The 15,600-nt window shown below is 47.4% G+C and overlaps 1 protein-coding gene across 1 annotated transcript in view; it reads left to right on the top strand.

The window, feature by feature from the left end:
* Nucleotides 1–14,207, top strand: part of LOC119395053 (phospholipid-transporting ATPase ABCA3-like) — a 263,150-nt gene extending 248,943 nt beyond the window's left edge. The window contains exons 15-17 of the mRNA XM_049416073.1: nt 240–857; nt 5,292–5,520; nt 13,886–14,207. Of these exons, the coding sequence (XP_049272030.1) occupies nt 240–857; nt 5,292–5,520; nt 13,886–14,191 (1,153 nt within the window). The 3' untranslated portion in view covers nt 14,192–14,207. The remainder of the gene's footprint in view (nt 1–239; nt 858–5,291; nt 5,521–13,885) is intronic.
* Nucleotides 14,208–15,600: the final 1,393 nt, after the last annotated feature.

Genomic DNA, 15,600 nt, shown 5'->3' with positions numbered 1-15,600 from the left:
AAGCTGCGCTAATTTTTTTAGGGGTTAGCTAAATTTAGTAATTACAGAAACAATGCGCAATGATGCTAATTTCCTACTTATTTTACAGGTCTTATGCGTTTTACTTTGTTGCCGTGCCTCATAATCATATCGCGCTTCTGGCACTTGAAACCTCGCGATATGTTTTTACTATTTCAGAGTCTCAGCGTTTCATAACCCTTTATCACTCACTCGCGTGTTTCATCTTGTCGTATGTGCAGCCTAGTGCGGTACTTCAAGGACAAGACGCTGCCGTGTGTCGACACGATGGTGGTGAGTCACATACGCCAAGAAACCGGCCCGTACGCGCCACTTCACGACGTCAACCTGTGCATGCACCGGCGAGAGTGCCTCGCCCTGTTGGGTCCCACCGGCTCCGGTCGGTCCCTCCTGCTGCGTGTACTCACCGCGCAGGTGCCCGTGTCGGACGGTAACGCTCACCTCCGTGGCGCCGACCTGTTCTCCCATCCGTGCGAGTTTGTCCGGGCACTGGGCTACGCGTCCGAAGAGCGCCGAGCCGCGAGCTGGCTTACGGGCCGCCAGATTCTGCGTCACGCCGCCCGTATGCGTCGCGTGCCGGCCCCGGCCGTGGCCGTGGTCGTCGAGCAGCTGCTGCGCATGCTGGATCTTGTGGAGCAGGCCGAGCACCAGGTGGCCGTGTACAGCTGCGGAGAGCGCGCCAAGCTGGCCGTCGCGTTGGCATTGGTGGGCGCGCCACCAGTGGTGCTGCTGGACAAACCGACTGAGGGCCTGGACCCCGTTGCCCGGCGACGCATCTGGCATACCATCATCACCTTCGTCAAGAAGACGCACATGTCTGTGCTCTTGGCCACCGACGAGTGAGTGTCGCTACTGATTTAGGAGCAGCTTACAAATCAATCACTAAAGCGTTGGAGTGAATACCGCCAATACTAGTTAAAATTTGCACGTGAGATGCGATCTGTATTGTAGGTGTTAGCACCGAGATACTCCTTATATAGCTCGAGGTCTGTGCGTGCATGGAGCTCAGTCCGGTGTTTGCAAAAAAATATCGAAAATTCATGATGCGACGTGACCGCGAACGATTGTTCTCTTATGTCGTGGGTTAAGATTGCTAATTTTATCCCGCGAATGAAAAGTAACGTTTAGGTGTTAAGGACGTAGTGAAGGGCTCCGGAAAATTTGGCACCACCTGAGATTCTTTAACGTGCTCCTAAATCTCAGTAAACAGGACCTCAAACATTTTCGCCTACATCGAAAATGCAACCGCCGCGGCCGAGATTCGATCCCGCGACCTTCGGGTCAGCAGTCGAGCGCCATAACCACTAGACCACCGCGGCGGGGCCAGGACTTAAGACACAATGTTGCTATTTCATATTATAAAATAGTTAGTGACACTTTTCACTACAGTTTAGTCGGTGTTGATTACTGAGTGTATTTGACTTGTTTTTCTGCAGAAGCAAGGTAGCATTATAATATCCGCGGCTTTCTAGTCGCCTATGGGTCACATTCCGGCTTATAAGATCGCGCTATGTATGAATACGTGAGTAATGAATGCTCACTCTACAGAAGGTATATTTTTTGTTAAAATATTTTCAGACCCATGATCTTTCTAAATTTTACGAGAAAAAATCACAAATTTGAGAAAACCATCATTTTGGTCCACACTGAGACGCAATTCACGCCACGTGGTGCTAGAATTAAAAATCAGCTTTATACCTCAATCCAAATAAAATAAGTAGTTTTCTTATATGGCAAGTTTTATCGTTACAATTGTTGTTTTAGGAAGAAAATAATTTTTGAAGTTCCCCATTGACAGCAATGGGGTACTTCAACGGGGAAGCTGCCCTATGACCAAATGGGAAGATAGCCGTCAATGGAGAAAATGATTATTTTCTCAAATTTGAGACTTTTTTCTCGTAAAATTTAGAAAGATCAGTGGTCTGAAAGTATTTTTAACGCGAAATATAACTTCTTTAGAGTAAACATTCATTACTCAGATATTGATACATAGCGCGCTATTATAAGCGAAAAAGTACAAGCATCGAACGTTTTGGCGAAATTCCTGGAAGCGTGTATGGCAGAAAAATAGTAGTTATATAATTGAGGTTCAAACACCTTAGACAAACGGCTTAGCGTAATATTTAAACGAAATTGGTACTGAAACAAATTAATGATATTCTCAGACTAGTTTTGCTGATGAACCACACTCAGGCGACATTCTGCGAAATTCGCAAAGCTCCCTCGTCACAAAAAATTTTATCTCTCCGAAAAATTTAGCAATTCACTGTTTCCAATACACTAAATAAGCACAAGATTTTTCGGGTACATTTGAGAGGGCTGCCGGAATGGCTGGAACGTTTGGCGAGGAATGACTCCTGCGGTAAAAGCATTCTTGTGTTTATTAATTGAATTTGAGATATGTGCTAAAAAAGGCAAAAATATAAAAAAAGCATGACAAATGTCACATTCTTGTAACACAGAAGACGCAAGAAGATGAGTCGCAATCACCAGCGCATATATTTCGCATCAAAAGTGAACATTGCGAACTCCTGACGCGAGCCTCTTTTTGTCTTGTTCATGTATTTGCCTCTTTTATTCTGTGCGCCCTTCTTCACTTCCACTTTTCGGGATCCTCTTGTATTTGGCACCCTGCTCGTACAGATGCACAAATATGAGCACGAACACTAGCTTCTTCCGCAGTCGAATAATTTCGCGGTGGTCATCTGTTGAAAATAGAAGAAAGCGACTGCCGCATCTGGGGCATACGTATCATCACCATGGGGATTAGGTGTTCGATTAAAGACAAGAAGGTGGGTCAGCCATGGCGTTGGTCTCGTTTGTTTACATATGGAGCCGAAACCCGGGACTGAACTAGGGACCTTTATAAAGCTGGATATCGCCAGCAGACGCATCGCAGCTAATGCTCTACCAAATGCTAGCAACGTTAGTGACCACCTGCATCTCTAACTACTAAACTTGATGTAAGCCAGTTCACGAAGTTTTTCTAAGTGCTCAGAGACAATGCTTGTGTTTCGATTAAGCGTGTTCATTTGGCGCTGGCGGGAATGTGTTGAAAATACAAGAAAACGACTGCCGCGTCAGGGGCATACGTATCATCATGATGGCGATTAGGGTGTTTCATCAAATACAAGACGGGTCAGCCATGGCGTCGGTCTCGTTTCTTTACAGTCACCTCTAGCCGCAAGGGCATGCACGCTCTAGTGCTTGTCTTCACGCCGCCTACTATCGCCGCCGGCAACAGCCGACACCCCAGCGACTGTGCCTAGTTTGACGTGAAAGCGCAGTACACGAGCGCCCTCTCTAGTGCGAAACAACACGTTCTACTCTGCACAGGAAAGCCGAGAGGAGGTGTAGGCTGTACGTTTTTTTTTTTTTTTGTCGCTCAATCTCTGCCTCCGGACACATCCGCGGAGGCCTTGTTTCTTTGTGTCACGACGCGCTCGCGTCAAGGTCAGCAGCTCTCCTAGAGGACTTCCTACAGAGACACCTTATGCTTTTGTCTTGATAATAGGTTAAGTGGTGCTAAAATGGTTGAGGCCTGTGTACTTAGATTTGTGCGCATGTTAAGAACCCCAGGTAGTCGAAATTTCCGCACTCCACTACGGCGTCCCTCATACGCCCATATCATGGTTTTGGCACGTTGAACACTTACAATTTTAATATTAGGTAAAGTGGTGGGACTATCTGTGTGCGGCTCTCCAATAACAGATATTGCCAGACTAGTTCTAACATGTCAGCGACAAACAGCTTGCGCAACAGAGCGTTCATAGATAGGTGGACCTGATGATACGTTCGGCTTTGTTTGCAGTCGTACAACATTCATTGTAGTCATCGACGTAGCTGCGCTGATGTAGCACTTTCGCTCGTTGAAATCAAAACATTGTCTTTAACGGGCAACTTAAACAAGTGAGCATGGCTATGTCAGAGGCCATTGAGTCTGTCAGCACTCAGCAGCGTTGCATTTGTTACCTAGGTAACCCCAGTAATGAATGTCCTTCTCGTGTTCCTTATCGATTACCAAAAAATGTGCACTGCCGTCTGCGTCTGCGCATGCGAATTGCAACCGTCGATGAACATTGTCCCACCTAGGGAACAGATCCCGCGGTTTAGGAGAGGCGCATTTCCAAGTGCAGACTTCGCACTGAACATTTGAGATTCTTAGCAATTAATCTTTCTATTGCGGTGTTTAAATAATTATAAACTTGAAAAACGGGCATTGACGCCTTGAAAAGACAGATGATATTGAAGAAAACAGAAGGTAAAGAAGGGAGACACAATTAAATGGGAGGCACAGGCGTCCTAAGGCACAGGGAAGAGCTTGTTTCTCAAATGTACGCGCAGTTTTTGCGCGCTTTATGCGATTTACCTACGTGGGCACGAACATTCTGGGAATACAGCTAGACGCTTTCTAAAATCCGCCATAGTTCATGTGGTATTCCAAGAGCTAATATCTCTGCGATGTCGTTTCTCCTCTCGGTGCTTCTATTGTTAATTGTTCCGTTGTGCTCACGTTTAAAGGCCAACTCCGGCGATTTTTCGGCCATGTCAAAGTAATGGTGCTTTTATGTTCCTGAGACGCTCCTCTTACGGGCCCGATAGCAGAAATACTCGGCAAATTGGACAATATAGTTTTAAATAATCAAAAAAGCGCAACACCGAAACCGAAACCCAACCGAGTGTACTGTCTACGTATGACGTAGACGTTGTTACGAACGAACCGGAAGTCGTACAAGGCATGCCGGTCACACCGGCGCGGGGTATGAAAACTGTGGCAGCCGGGACGAGCAGGAGCACAGTGGAGAGGTGAGCACGCCGCGCATCAGCTGTAATGTCTGCGACTGACAGTGCCGCGTCTGATGATGACAGTGTCTCGGCCAGCACAGCAGACGCTCGCTGTAGCGGCCGAAGTTAGCGGTGCCCTCGGCTGCGCCACTTCTGCCGCCTTCCCAATACTGACGTCACACACGCAATGTTGCCAATAATTGTGGGAAGCCAGGAGGGCGTTAGCAGAGAATCTTTAACATTCATTTGCAAACAATCTGCGCATGTCTCAAGCCTGTAATTTGGCATAAATGACGGAAACGTGCAAAGAAACGTACCCAGCGAATTTCATTGAGATCCATCGACCTCGGAAAATCGCCGGAGTTGGCCTTTAAGCAACAATATTAATGCAGTAAGGGACGCTAATAAGTGCAATGCTATATTATACAACATCAATTTTTAGCACGTCTTCTAAAATCGTTACTCATCACTGTGCCTCTTGCGTGCAGCATTGAAGAAGCAGAAGCGGTGGGTTCGCGAGTGCTGTTCCTGCACCGTGGACGTGCACGGCGTATGCTACACGAGGAGGAGCTGTATCCGGACACGGAGCGCGGATACGAGATCACCATGTCGTTAGATGGTTTGACAGGAATGACCGCTCAAGCTGCACAACAGGAGATCACGGACACCGTACAAAGTCTGTTCCCGGACCGCACTGTTGCTGTCACATCCCTACAGGTACTAGTATACGTTAAATGCTGCAGATAACTTAAAAACGAGCAGCATAATCTGGAGGAAGTGAATCGGGCCCCCACCACCATCGAGATTTAAATGCGTAAGCATTTTTGTCCCGACTTAGAAAAAAGAAAAATCCGTCCGCGGGTATGTTTTTCTCTCTGTCTCGTAAGATGATCTCCCTCATAAGGAAAGAAGTCCATAAAAGAAAAAAAAGTCACAGTTTTACCGCAAGAGCGAAGCAATGAATGTGATAGGAACAAATTGTAATGTTATACGAAGTGAGGGTGGTAACTAACTCTTTTGGATCCGATCTCGCGTAACTATACAAAACGGTAGTTTAAGAAAATACGGCCGCTCCAGGGAGAGATGCTCTTTTCGCACATTTTCATCGCGTTGAGAGCGCAGCATGTAGAAGCGTATACGAGCCACCCGTTGATGGTTGCCGAGACAGCGCGCGCCAGCGATCGCGACCGCGCCCTTTGAATCAAAGTTCAATGTTGCGGCTGGAGCGACTACCACCAAGTGCGACTCTTGTTTCTCTTGCGAGCGCTTCCGGTGAAACACCTCCTTCCGGTATTCTGAATGTTCAGCAAATCTCTTCTACAAAAAAATATAAATCTATGGTTCTGGTAGTTGAGAGTTAAATACTTGGGATACTGGAGCGTAATCTTGCTTAAGATGATTGTCGAATAAATCTTACGCAATAGATTATCAAATAAATCTCAACAATAAATGAAAAATAGGTTATTGACTTAATTGATAGATTGTGAGCAGCTGGAACGGTGCCTGAGGGAGCAGATCTCAACGAAGCCCTTCTCTCTACGTGGCCTCTGCGATCCGTCTCGGTAGCGCGTGTGTTTCGCGCACTGCCGAAGCCGATCTTAGACGCTACGTAGAAAGAGCCCAACGAATACGCCAGTGCAGATAAGCGCCATTGTGCGAGTTCCACTACCAGACACCTAAGTCAGGAATTAGGGTCACCTCCAAATTTCTGTTGTGCTGGTAGACCATATAATAACACGTTTCCATGACGCTATGTCGTGAGCAAGGTGTTCCACAGTCACCGCCATGGTCACGAGCGGCCCTGGTTAACCCGTCTAGGATTACACAAAGAAAAATCATGCAGAAATAGGATGGCGCAATGAGTGCCGCATTGAGTACAGAACGAAAACCGCGAACATAGTTTTAAATAAAGATCAATAATGTCGCTATAAGTTCGTACACAAAAAATTATGCGCAACTTGATTAAAATTGCAGGATTCTGTGATAACGGAATCGTCACTCGTAACAAAAAGAAACCTTTGCAAGCCAGAAATCAAGAGGATGAAATATCGACAATGCGACGCTCGCGCTGGCTTGTTGGCCAGAGGGGGAGGCGAGAGAGGGAGGTAACTTGGAGGTAAACCCAACTTGAAGATTTTGCAGGTGTTAAGGATGGAAAAATTAGTAAAATGCATTTGAACATTTCCTTGAGATTTCCTAGGCAACATCACATATCGGTGGTAAAAACGACAAATGCGCTATTCGTACACGTTGTCTTAAAGGGACCCTCTAACATTTTTCCAGACCTTATTGTTTAACATTTTTTCACTTTCGGTTTGCCTACACTGAAGGCTGAAGAGATTAGTGCAGCAAGAACGGCAACGATAGGGGCACGCAGTCCGAAGTAATTCATCCTAGAATACTAAAAATACAATAAAATGGAGGCCTACCTTCATCTCGATTTTTTCGGAGTCAACTAACCACGTTTCACTCGCCCTGTGACGTTTGATGGCGCCTCAATCAAATGAACTGAAAGATCTATAGATCTAGTTCCTACGTACGGAATGCTTGCGTACAATGTTGCCCGTTCTTTCCAGCGTAATGATAACGCCGTTGCGATAGTAACAATGTGGTGCATTAAGAGTGAACTGCACGTGCGAAACGAGGCAGATCGCGAACACCTCCATCATTTTTTGTAGTTTGTCATCGTTCTTGTTGCGACTGCGTCTATATCAACGCTCTTACATTTTTTAGATGCGAAGCATCTTATGGTGGAGTTCAATCCGGTGGTGGTGTGCGGCGTGACCACCCCTACTGCGCATGCGCGAACCCTCTCCACACACCCCCTCTCCCATTTCCTCTCTCCTCTCCCCTTCCCCTCTCCCACTTTCTCCCTCTACCCTTCCCTTTCTACTCCCCCTCTCCACTTCCCCTCTGAAACGCGGTCTCGACATGCCGAAACTAGGGATGGTAAAATCGATGAACGATTAATCGATTAAAGGTCCACAATTAATTAATCGTCGTCGATTTCCGCCTTTCGATTAATCGAATTAATCGATTAAAACTATTCGATTAATCGATTACGGCAATCCCCACTCCCGCTCCCACCCTCGCCCCTTGGCCGGAGCGCATGACTTCGAGGCGAGCTATCCTGAGGCGCAGATGCCGTGCACATCACCTCTCTTTCACTGCTTTCACTACAGCGCATATTTCTGCGCTAGCAGAACGAGCCCGGAGCTGGCGGCAGCCATAGAAAGACATGAACTAGCCCTAATCTCCCTCGCGTATACGGCGTCCAACTCCAAGCACTCCCTAGTGCTTCAAGCCCGGGCAGGAGGCGGCTCCACCTCATCGAGGCAGAAATGAACTTACCGACTCACAGTCTACTGCTGCTACTAGGTCACTCTAGCTGCTACCGCTGCTACTGCCTTCACCTCCTCTCCTTTAAGCTGGTTGAGCGTCGCCTGAGTATTCGTGGGGTTTGCGTTGCTTGCGTGTCATATTGTGTAATCATTACACATTGACGGTTATACTGCTACCTTTGGGATGTCCTAATACCGGCCATTCGGAAGAGGAGAGCAGCGTGGTCGTTGTTCGCTGAAGATGAGAAAACGAAGACTGCAAGGTGTAATAAATGTGGCAAGCACTTCTCGACCAATCCCCCAGTGTAGGTATGAGCCACAGCTTCTAAGGTCTACTCTACTCTACTCTACTTCTCGAAGCCAGCGACGGAGACTAAGATATCACCAGCTGCAAGCCCACTCTATTCACGTGCCAAACAGCCATCTCCCAAAGACAAGTGGTAACGACGAAGGTGACAATGTTGAAGAACCCTATCCTGACGACACCAATCCGGCTCTTCAGTCAAGTTATCAGTATCTCGCTATTTAGCCAGCAGCCATCTCCCGACGATGGGCCCCTTGTGTCCAGTGTGCGAAAGTGGGAATTTTCGCGCACTGGACACAAGGGGCCCGTCGTCGACACTTTCGAAAGCGGGAATTTTCGATCGTCAGCGCGTCTGATAAAAAGATTTGGGTCCATATCAAACACGAACGATGCCTCTCAAAGAAAGGGATATCGGTTTTAAAGCGCCCATAAAAAATGTCGATTAATCTAATAAAACATTCCACCGAAAGCTATTAATCGATTAAAGGCTAAATCGATTAAAGATTAACGATTAATCGATTAAAAATTTTAGTCGACCATCCCTAGCCGAAACGCTGCTTCGCATCGCCTCATGGTCCCCTTTAGCGGAGATGGTGTGATTTTTTCCATTCAGTTTATTCAAACGGCGCCTGGAGCGTCCCCAGCGCGTTTCCTCTAGCGCCGTGGCGTTCGACGCTATTTGCCGGGCACTGGAGTTTTAAAACTGAAAAAGCTTAAATCGTGCGTGTAGTTGGTGTTCAGTGAAAAAAGCATGCTAAAGAAAAACTAAACCCAATAATAAGCCCTTTTGTTATGGCACGCCGTCATTACTTCTAACGTTACATTTATCCAATCATAGGCCAGCGCTCATCTTCGTCATTTCCGCTCGCAATAGTTCTGGCGAGCACCACTACGCGTTGATGCGGTCGGCAGCGATGTAGGCGCTTAAAAAAGTCACACCATCTCCCGCTAAAGGGGACCATGAGGCGATGCGAAGCAGCGTTCCGGCATGTAGAGCCCACGTTTCAGAGGGGGAGTGGGGAAGTGGAGAGGGGGAGGAGCGGGGTGGAGAGGGGAAGTGGAGAAGGTTTGCGCATGCGCAGTAAGGGTGGTCACGCCGCACACCACCACCACCACCACCGGATTGAACTCCGCTATAAGATGCTTCACATCTAAAAGCGTTGGAGGGCCCCTTTAAAGGGACCCTCCAACACTCCTTTTGGAGCGCCTACGTCACTGCCGACCGCATCAACGCGTTGTGGCGCTCGCCAGAACTATTGCGGGCGGAAATGACGAAGATGAGCGCTGGCCTATGATTGGATAAATGTAGCGTTAAAAGTATTAACGGCGTTGCATCACAAAATGGGTTATTATTGGGTTTAGTTTTTCTATAGCATGTTTTTTTCACTGAACACCAACTGGACAACGATCTTAGACTTCTTCAGCTTTAAAACTACAGCGCCCGGCAACGAATGCGCCAAACGCCACGGCGCTGGAGGAAACGCGCTGGGAACGCTCCAGGCGCCGTTGTCTGAAGAAACTGAAGGGAAAAATATGTAAGAGCGTTGATATAGACGCCGTCGCAACAAGAAAGATGACTAAAACTAGGAAACATGATAGAGGCGTTCGCGATGTGCCTCGTTTCGCACGTGCAGTTCACTCTTAATCAAGGAGGTTTGAAAAAAAAAATTCCACAGCATAATACGCTCAGAGCTAAGATCGTCGATAACCCGATACCGAAAAACATGACCCCTATCGCGAACGCGGCCCGCAGAAGACACAGAACCAATGTACTGCTCAAAGCCCACGGCACAAACAGTCAATCTCTTTTCGTAGATGCTAGCCCATACCCTGAATACAAGGCCCACACTGCTGTCGCGATTGACACGTCGGGCATGTGTATTAACGCGTGCACTGTCACAACCAACAAGATAGAGGAGGCTGAGGAGGTAGCCACAGTCATGGCTATCACCTCTAACAAACACAAATTCATACTGAGTGACTCGCAAGTAGCTATCCGAAATTTTACGCAAGGACGTATTTCCCAACAAGCCCTCAGAATCCTCGTTAATAGCCAAGAACTAAAGAAAGTAGATGAACCCAAATTCCTAATATGGTTCCCGGCGCACACAGAGACTGATACCTCCAATCCGAACGAGATGGCCCATGAGTTGTCGCGAGAATTAACCCGCCGCGCAACCCGAAGGGACCCCTCGGTGAACATCCCTGGCGGCGCCGACGTACCACACAAAGACAGATTTACAAGTTACACAGAATACGCACAACACTACAGAGAGACGAAGCGCGTCTTCCCCGCTCCTCACCCGAGTCTAAACAGGAAGCAAGCATCTGAATTCCGACAGCTACAAACAAACTCCTACCCAAACCCTGTGCACCTACACAGGAGCTATCCACACCTATACCCGGACAACAAATGCAAATTATGCACAACAGAAAGGGCTTCGTATAAACATATACTGTGGGAATGCCCCAACCTATCAACAAGTTCTCCTGAGGCCCTCCGGGAGCGGTGGCGGCTTGTGCTGCTCAGCTCGGAGGTCGAAGACCAAAGATGGGCCATCCAGCAGGCCAGGGGGGCTATAGGGAGACAAGGTCTCCTGGTGTCTACTTGTGCGGTCTAGCCCGGACCACAAACATGCCGGATCTCGTAATAAAGTTTATTCATTCACTCACTCACTCACTCACAGCATATCCACGGGGTGAATGATGATGAGTGGGGCGAAGCTCTCGTACGCCAGGATCTTGGCGGCGGCGTCGCGCAGCTTCACGCCCATTACATCATCAACGACGTGAGATCGGGCCGGTTTATACTAAAGGGTCGATGAGAGTCATGGCGACTTGCAGCTCACTTTAATTTTACATGTACGCTGTGAATTTTTATTGTTTAATCACGCACAGGAGAAATCTCACCAGGCACTACCTTGAAGGTAAACAATGGCTGCTAATGGGGAATGAGAGACAGAAGAAGTCGGCTTTTAGCTAACACTTACACTTCTACTTGTACTAACGTTTCCTACTGCAACATGCCAATGGCTGCTAATGGGGAATGAGAGACAGAAGAAGTCGGCTTTTAGTTAACGCGCACGCTGCGAATTTTTTATTGTTCAACAACGCACAGGAAAAATCTCCCACCGGCACCACCTTGGAGGTCAACATCTGGTACTAGCGTTAAGACTGGTTACGCACTACGACGGGGACGAACGGGTGCCGCTTTAAGGAGCTTCGCCCCTAAAATTCTGGAGTGGAAGATCTCGCAGAACCTTGCCAGCAAAAGTGAAGCCAGCTTTTGCCCACCAAAAAGCTCGGAAACATGCTCTTTTCTGGCGGTGCCCACTTAAGAGATAAAATGGCTTTGATCGGTTAGTGTAAGTACTACGTTAATTATAAAATAAAAGATCGTTGTTGCCGACAAAAGTAACCCTTCGAGTGGAGTATTGACGATTGATCTCCAATAAAATTTGCCATGACTTTGAGGCGTATTTGCGAAAACTAGTAACACAAAGACACACTTGGAGCAATATCTGACCCCTAAAACTTGCCGTATTAAACTCGTCTGGCGTGCGAGGAAAACGCTCGCTTTCCTTCGCCAAACGCCGATGGGTTATCGTGCCCCTACTAAGATAGTAGTGTGCCTCGATGCGTGCGCCCCCCTTAGGGTGTTGCCATTCTTTGAAGGGGCTGATGCCGCCACGACGCCATTTTTTGCCCCGCGTCTCGTGCCTCTCAGCGCAGCTGCCGTAGAGCGGTGAGACGCCGGTAAGAAGCCGTGGGCAAAAATATGGCAGCCGCGCCGCAGTAGACGCCGCAGATGTCCTCACCCTGGACAAAACGCGCAACAAAACGCGCATCAAGGCACCCTATAAGATAGCGGGTGCAGCCGCCACCTTGTGGTGGGCACGGCTTCACTCTTGCGCAATAGTCGCCACCCCAGCAATTTTTTGTTTAACCTCCTTGCTCTTAATGCACAACATTTTTTGTTACTCTCGCAACGGCGTCATCATTACGTTGGAAAGAGCGGGCAACATTATATGCAAGCTTCCCGTACGTAGCATCTTTCAGTTCATTTCATTAGGGCGCCATCAAACGTCACAGGGCGAGTTAAACGTGGTCAGGTGACCCCGCGAAAATCGAGTTGAGGGTAGGCTTCCATTTTATTGTATTTTGAGTATTCTAGGATGAATAACTTCGGACTGCGTGCCCCTATCGCTGCCGTTCCTGCTGCACTAATCTCTCCAGCCTTCAGTCGACGCAACACGAAAGTAAAAAATGTAAAACAATGAGGTCTGGAAAACTGTTAGAGGGTCCCTTTAACATTGTGTTACTGAGTGACTTTACAGCAGGTGAAATTTTTATTGATATTTGATAAGGTATATCTGGCGTTTGCAGAGACAAATGCAGGAAATGACGAAATTAATGTGCTAGGAGATTTTGGAAAGTATAATTCTTTACGTTCAGCATGCATAGATACCGCTTCATTGTGAGATATATTAATCAATATAATTTGCATGTATGTGGAAAGTAAGAACAGCTGTAGTTGAACTCCAAGCTTGGATTAATGACACGAAATTACTTTTAGACGAAACGTTCGCAGGAGGGCTCATAGCGTGGTTGGCGATTGAGTTATTCTCAAGATGACGCTCATGAATTTTGGTCACTTATGAAAAGCTAAAGCTAAGGCAAAACCACCCGATTCATCAGCGTGTTAAATTGTAATACAAAGTGTTCATGCAATCTAGACGTAATACGTCCGCCTCGAATAAAACTACAGGGTGCTACTTCATGGGTGATCATTTTGCTGACGTTAAATGGAATTTAGAAGAATGTCCTAGATGCCTCAATAAACGCGAATTTTGACCGTTGACCATCGTGCCATGGCGTCGGCGTCAACGCGAGTGATGCAAAGAACCCATCATCACGTGATGACATCATTAATGACGTAACATAACATATCACATGAAATCGTCGCTTAGTCAAAGATGGGCCGATCACGGAGGCAAGGCAAAACCAGGTGATGCACAGGAAGCTTTCAATGCCTCCATTTCTGGAAGCAGTGCAAGATTACGATACGTGCAAAATGCTTTCGCAAGAGGACGGGGGACGATCAGTACATCGACCGAGATGAAAAGATGAAGGAGGCTTTCGCCTTCGAGTCATCTTAGGCGAATACTTAAGGGACCCTGTGAGTTATCTGTTTCATGTTATTTGACATGAATGAATGACGTTACTAAGACGGAGCATCATGTCAAAAAGCCCTTAACACGAGTCTGTTTCAGGAGTTCGCATCTGAGATAAGACGAGCGGTCTGCCTTCGCCATAACATCACGCATAATACCACCTGTCCGGCAGCTTAACAGGATAATGCTATACATGTAGCGGGCAATATACTGAAAACTTCGTAGGAGCACTGAATGCACAGCTGCGTTTCTTGTCGATGCAGTCGTACGTGCGATTCCGCGTCATGGACAACACGGTCAATTGGGAGTTGCTGGTCGACGCCCTGGATGGCCTGCGGCTGTCGCTAGGCCTGTCCGATTGCCGTGTGCTGGTCACCACTGTGCTGCAGTGCGCATTCTACCGGCGCCTCGTGGAGAGGCCGTCGACTCCGGCGCCATCGATTCTCATGTCGCCAGCCTCGCCCGTACCCGGTCCGGCCGCTGCTGGAGGAGCCGGGGAGCTGTACGCTGGTCCAGCGCCACGCTCGGCATTCCCCAGCCGCTATGCTTATCCAACGGGCAAGGAATAAATGTTTTGCGGCCACATTGCGTTTCCTCTCACTGACGCGTTAAATGAACTTAAAGGAACACAGAATTCATCATATCATAAGCGCTACACATTCGTCACAAAACATTAATACAGCAAAATTGATATTATTCATTCTTGATTAACTTATTCATTTTCAATACTGTCAGTTTCTACACAGAGACCATAGCAGGTGGGCATATTGATACAATGTAACCTTGCAACAGAATCCAGCAAATTTCACAGTACCATTGCATACCATATATAAAAATGAGATACGGTACATGTGGTGAAGAATGTAGCTGGGTTAAACCCCGCTTTCTACCCGCGATTACGCAACAAGATATCCTAAGAAACCTGTAATGTACAAATTCAGTCACAGGAGATGGGCCAGCACGGAATACCGGTGGAGCCAAGGCCTTGACAATGGTGCGCTTATTGAAACGATGCATGTGGCGAAACTCTTAATCGGCGAATTGCCATAGCTACAAGCTTCACTCTCCTGTGACCTTTCATGGTGCGTAAATTCCATTTAGTTCCATTTAAGGTATAAACATATCCGACTAATGCACACTGGATTGAGTTGTGGCATAGTGATGCTTGAAAAACAAACGTTTTTAGCGGGTGAGGCAGACATGTAACGATGTTGCTAAACTTTGCGCATAGAGAGACAAGGTTAGAATAACAAAGAGCTGACCTAGTTGATAAGTATTCATTCTAAAAAGACACAGCGTGCAAACACTGATACTAGAAAGAAGTCAGGACACTACAAACGCCGGCGTTTGTGGTGTCCTGACTTCTTTCTTGTGTCCGTGTTTGCACGCCATGTCTTTTTAGAATGAGAGACAAGGGCCATTCATTGCACTGTCACAAAAGCAACACTGTCCAATCGCGAGTGAGCAAGCTAGTTCTTGCAAGGTCTTAACGTTGCAGGAAAGACAACAGAACGACGATAAAAACAAGCGAAACAATATAACTGGACATAAGGGCACGAAGCTATGAGCCAGCACACGGTATCCTCAGCAGTCGCAGACGGATGTCAGCAAACGGATGTACAGTACTCACGGATTCAAACGCGACATCAATTTTTTTTAGTATAACCACTGGTATGCGCAACTGCTCGAGATAACCACGTCATGTCGCGACCAATCTGGTCTCTAAACATAATGTTGCGCATGAGCACGCCGTTGGAGACGGAGAGACAAAGAAGCAGCTGGAATGCCGTGCGAGATGCTAGCAGCCATTCGGCGGCACAGTTGCTTGTAAATATTGCAAATATACTCGCTTCTGCCTCTCTCGTGTATTTGCCATCCCCGTGACAATTTGGTGCAGGTGCGGGCTAGAATAAGCGCTGTACAACGGAGCTCCGTAGTTGTCGTCGACTCGGAGTTTCCAGGATTGAAGACGAAACCG

Source organism: Rhipicephalus sanguineus, chromosome 5 (genome assembly GCF_013339695.2).
Source record: "Rhipicephalus sanguineus isolate Rsan-2018 chromosome 5, BIME_Rsan_1.4, whole genome shotgun sequence".
In the NCBI taxonomy this organism is placed as follows: domain Eukaryota; kingdom Metazoa; phylum Arthropoda; class Arachnida; order Ixodida; family Ixodidae; genus Rhipicephalus; species Rhipicephalus sanguineus.
This window is presented reverse-complemented; position numbering and strand designations above follow the sequence as displayed.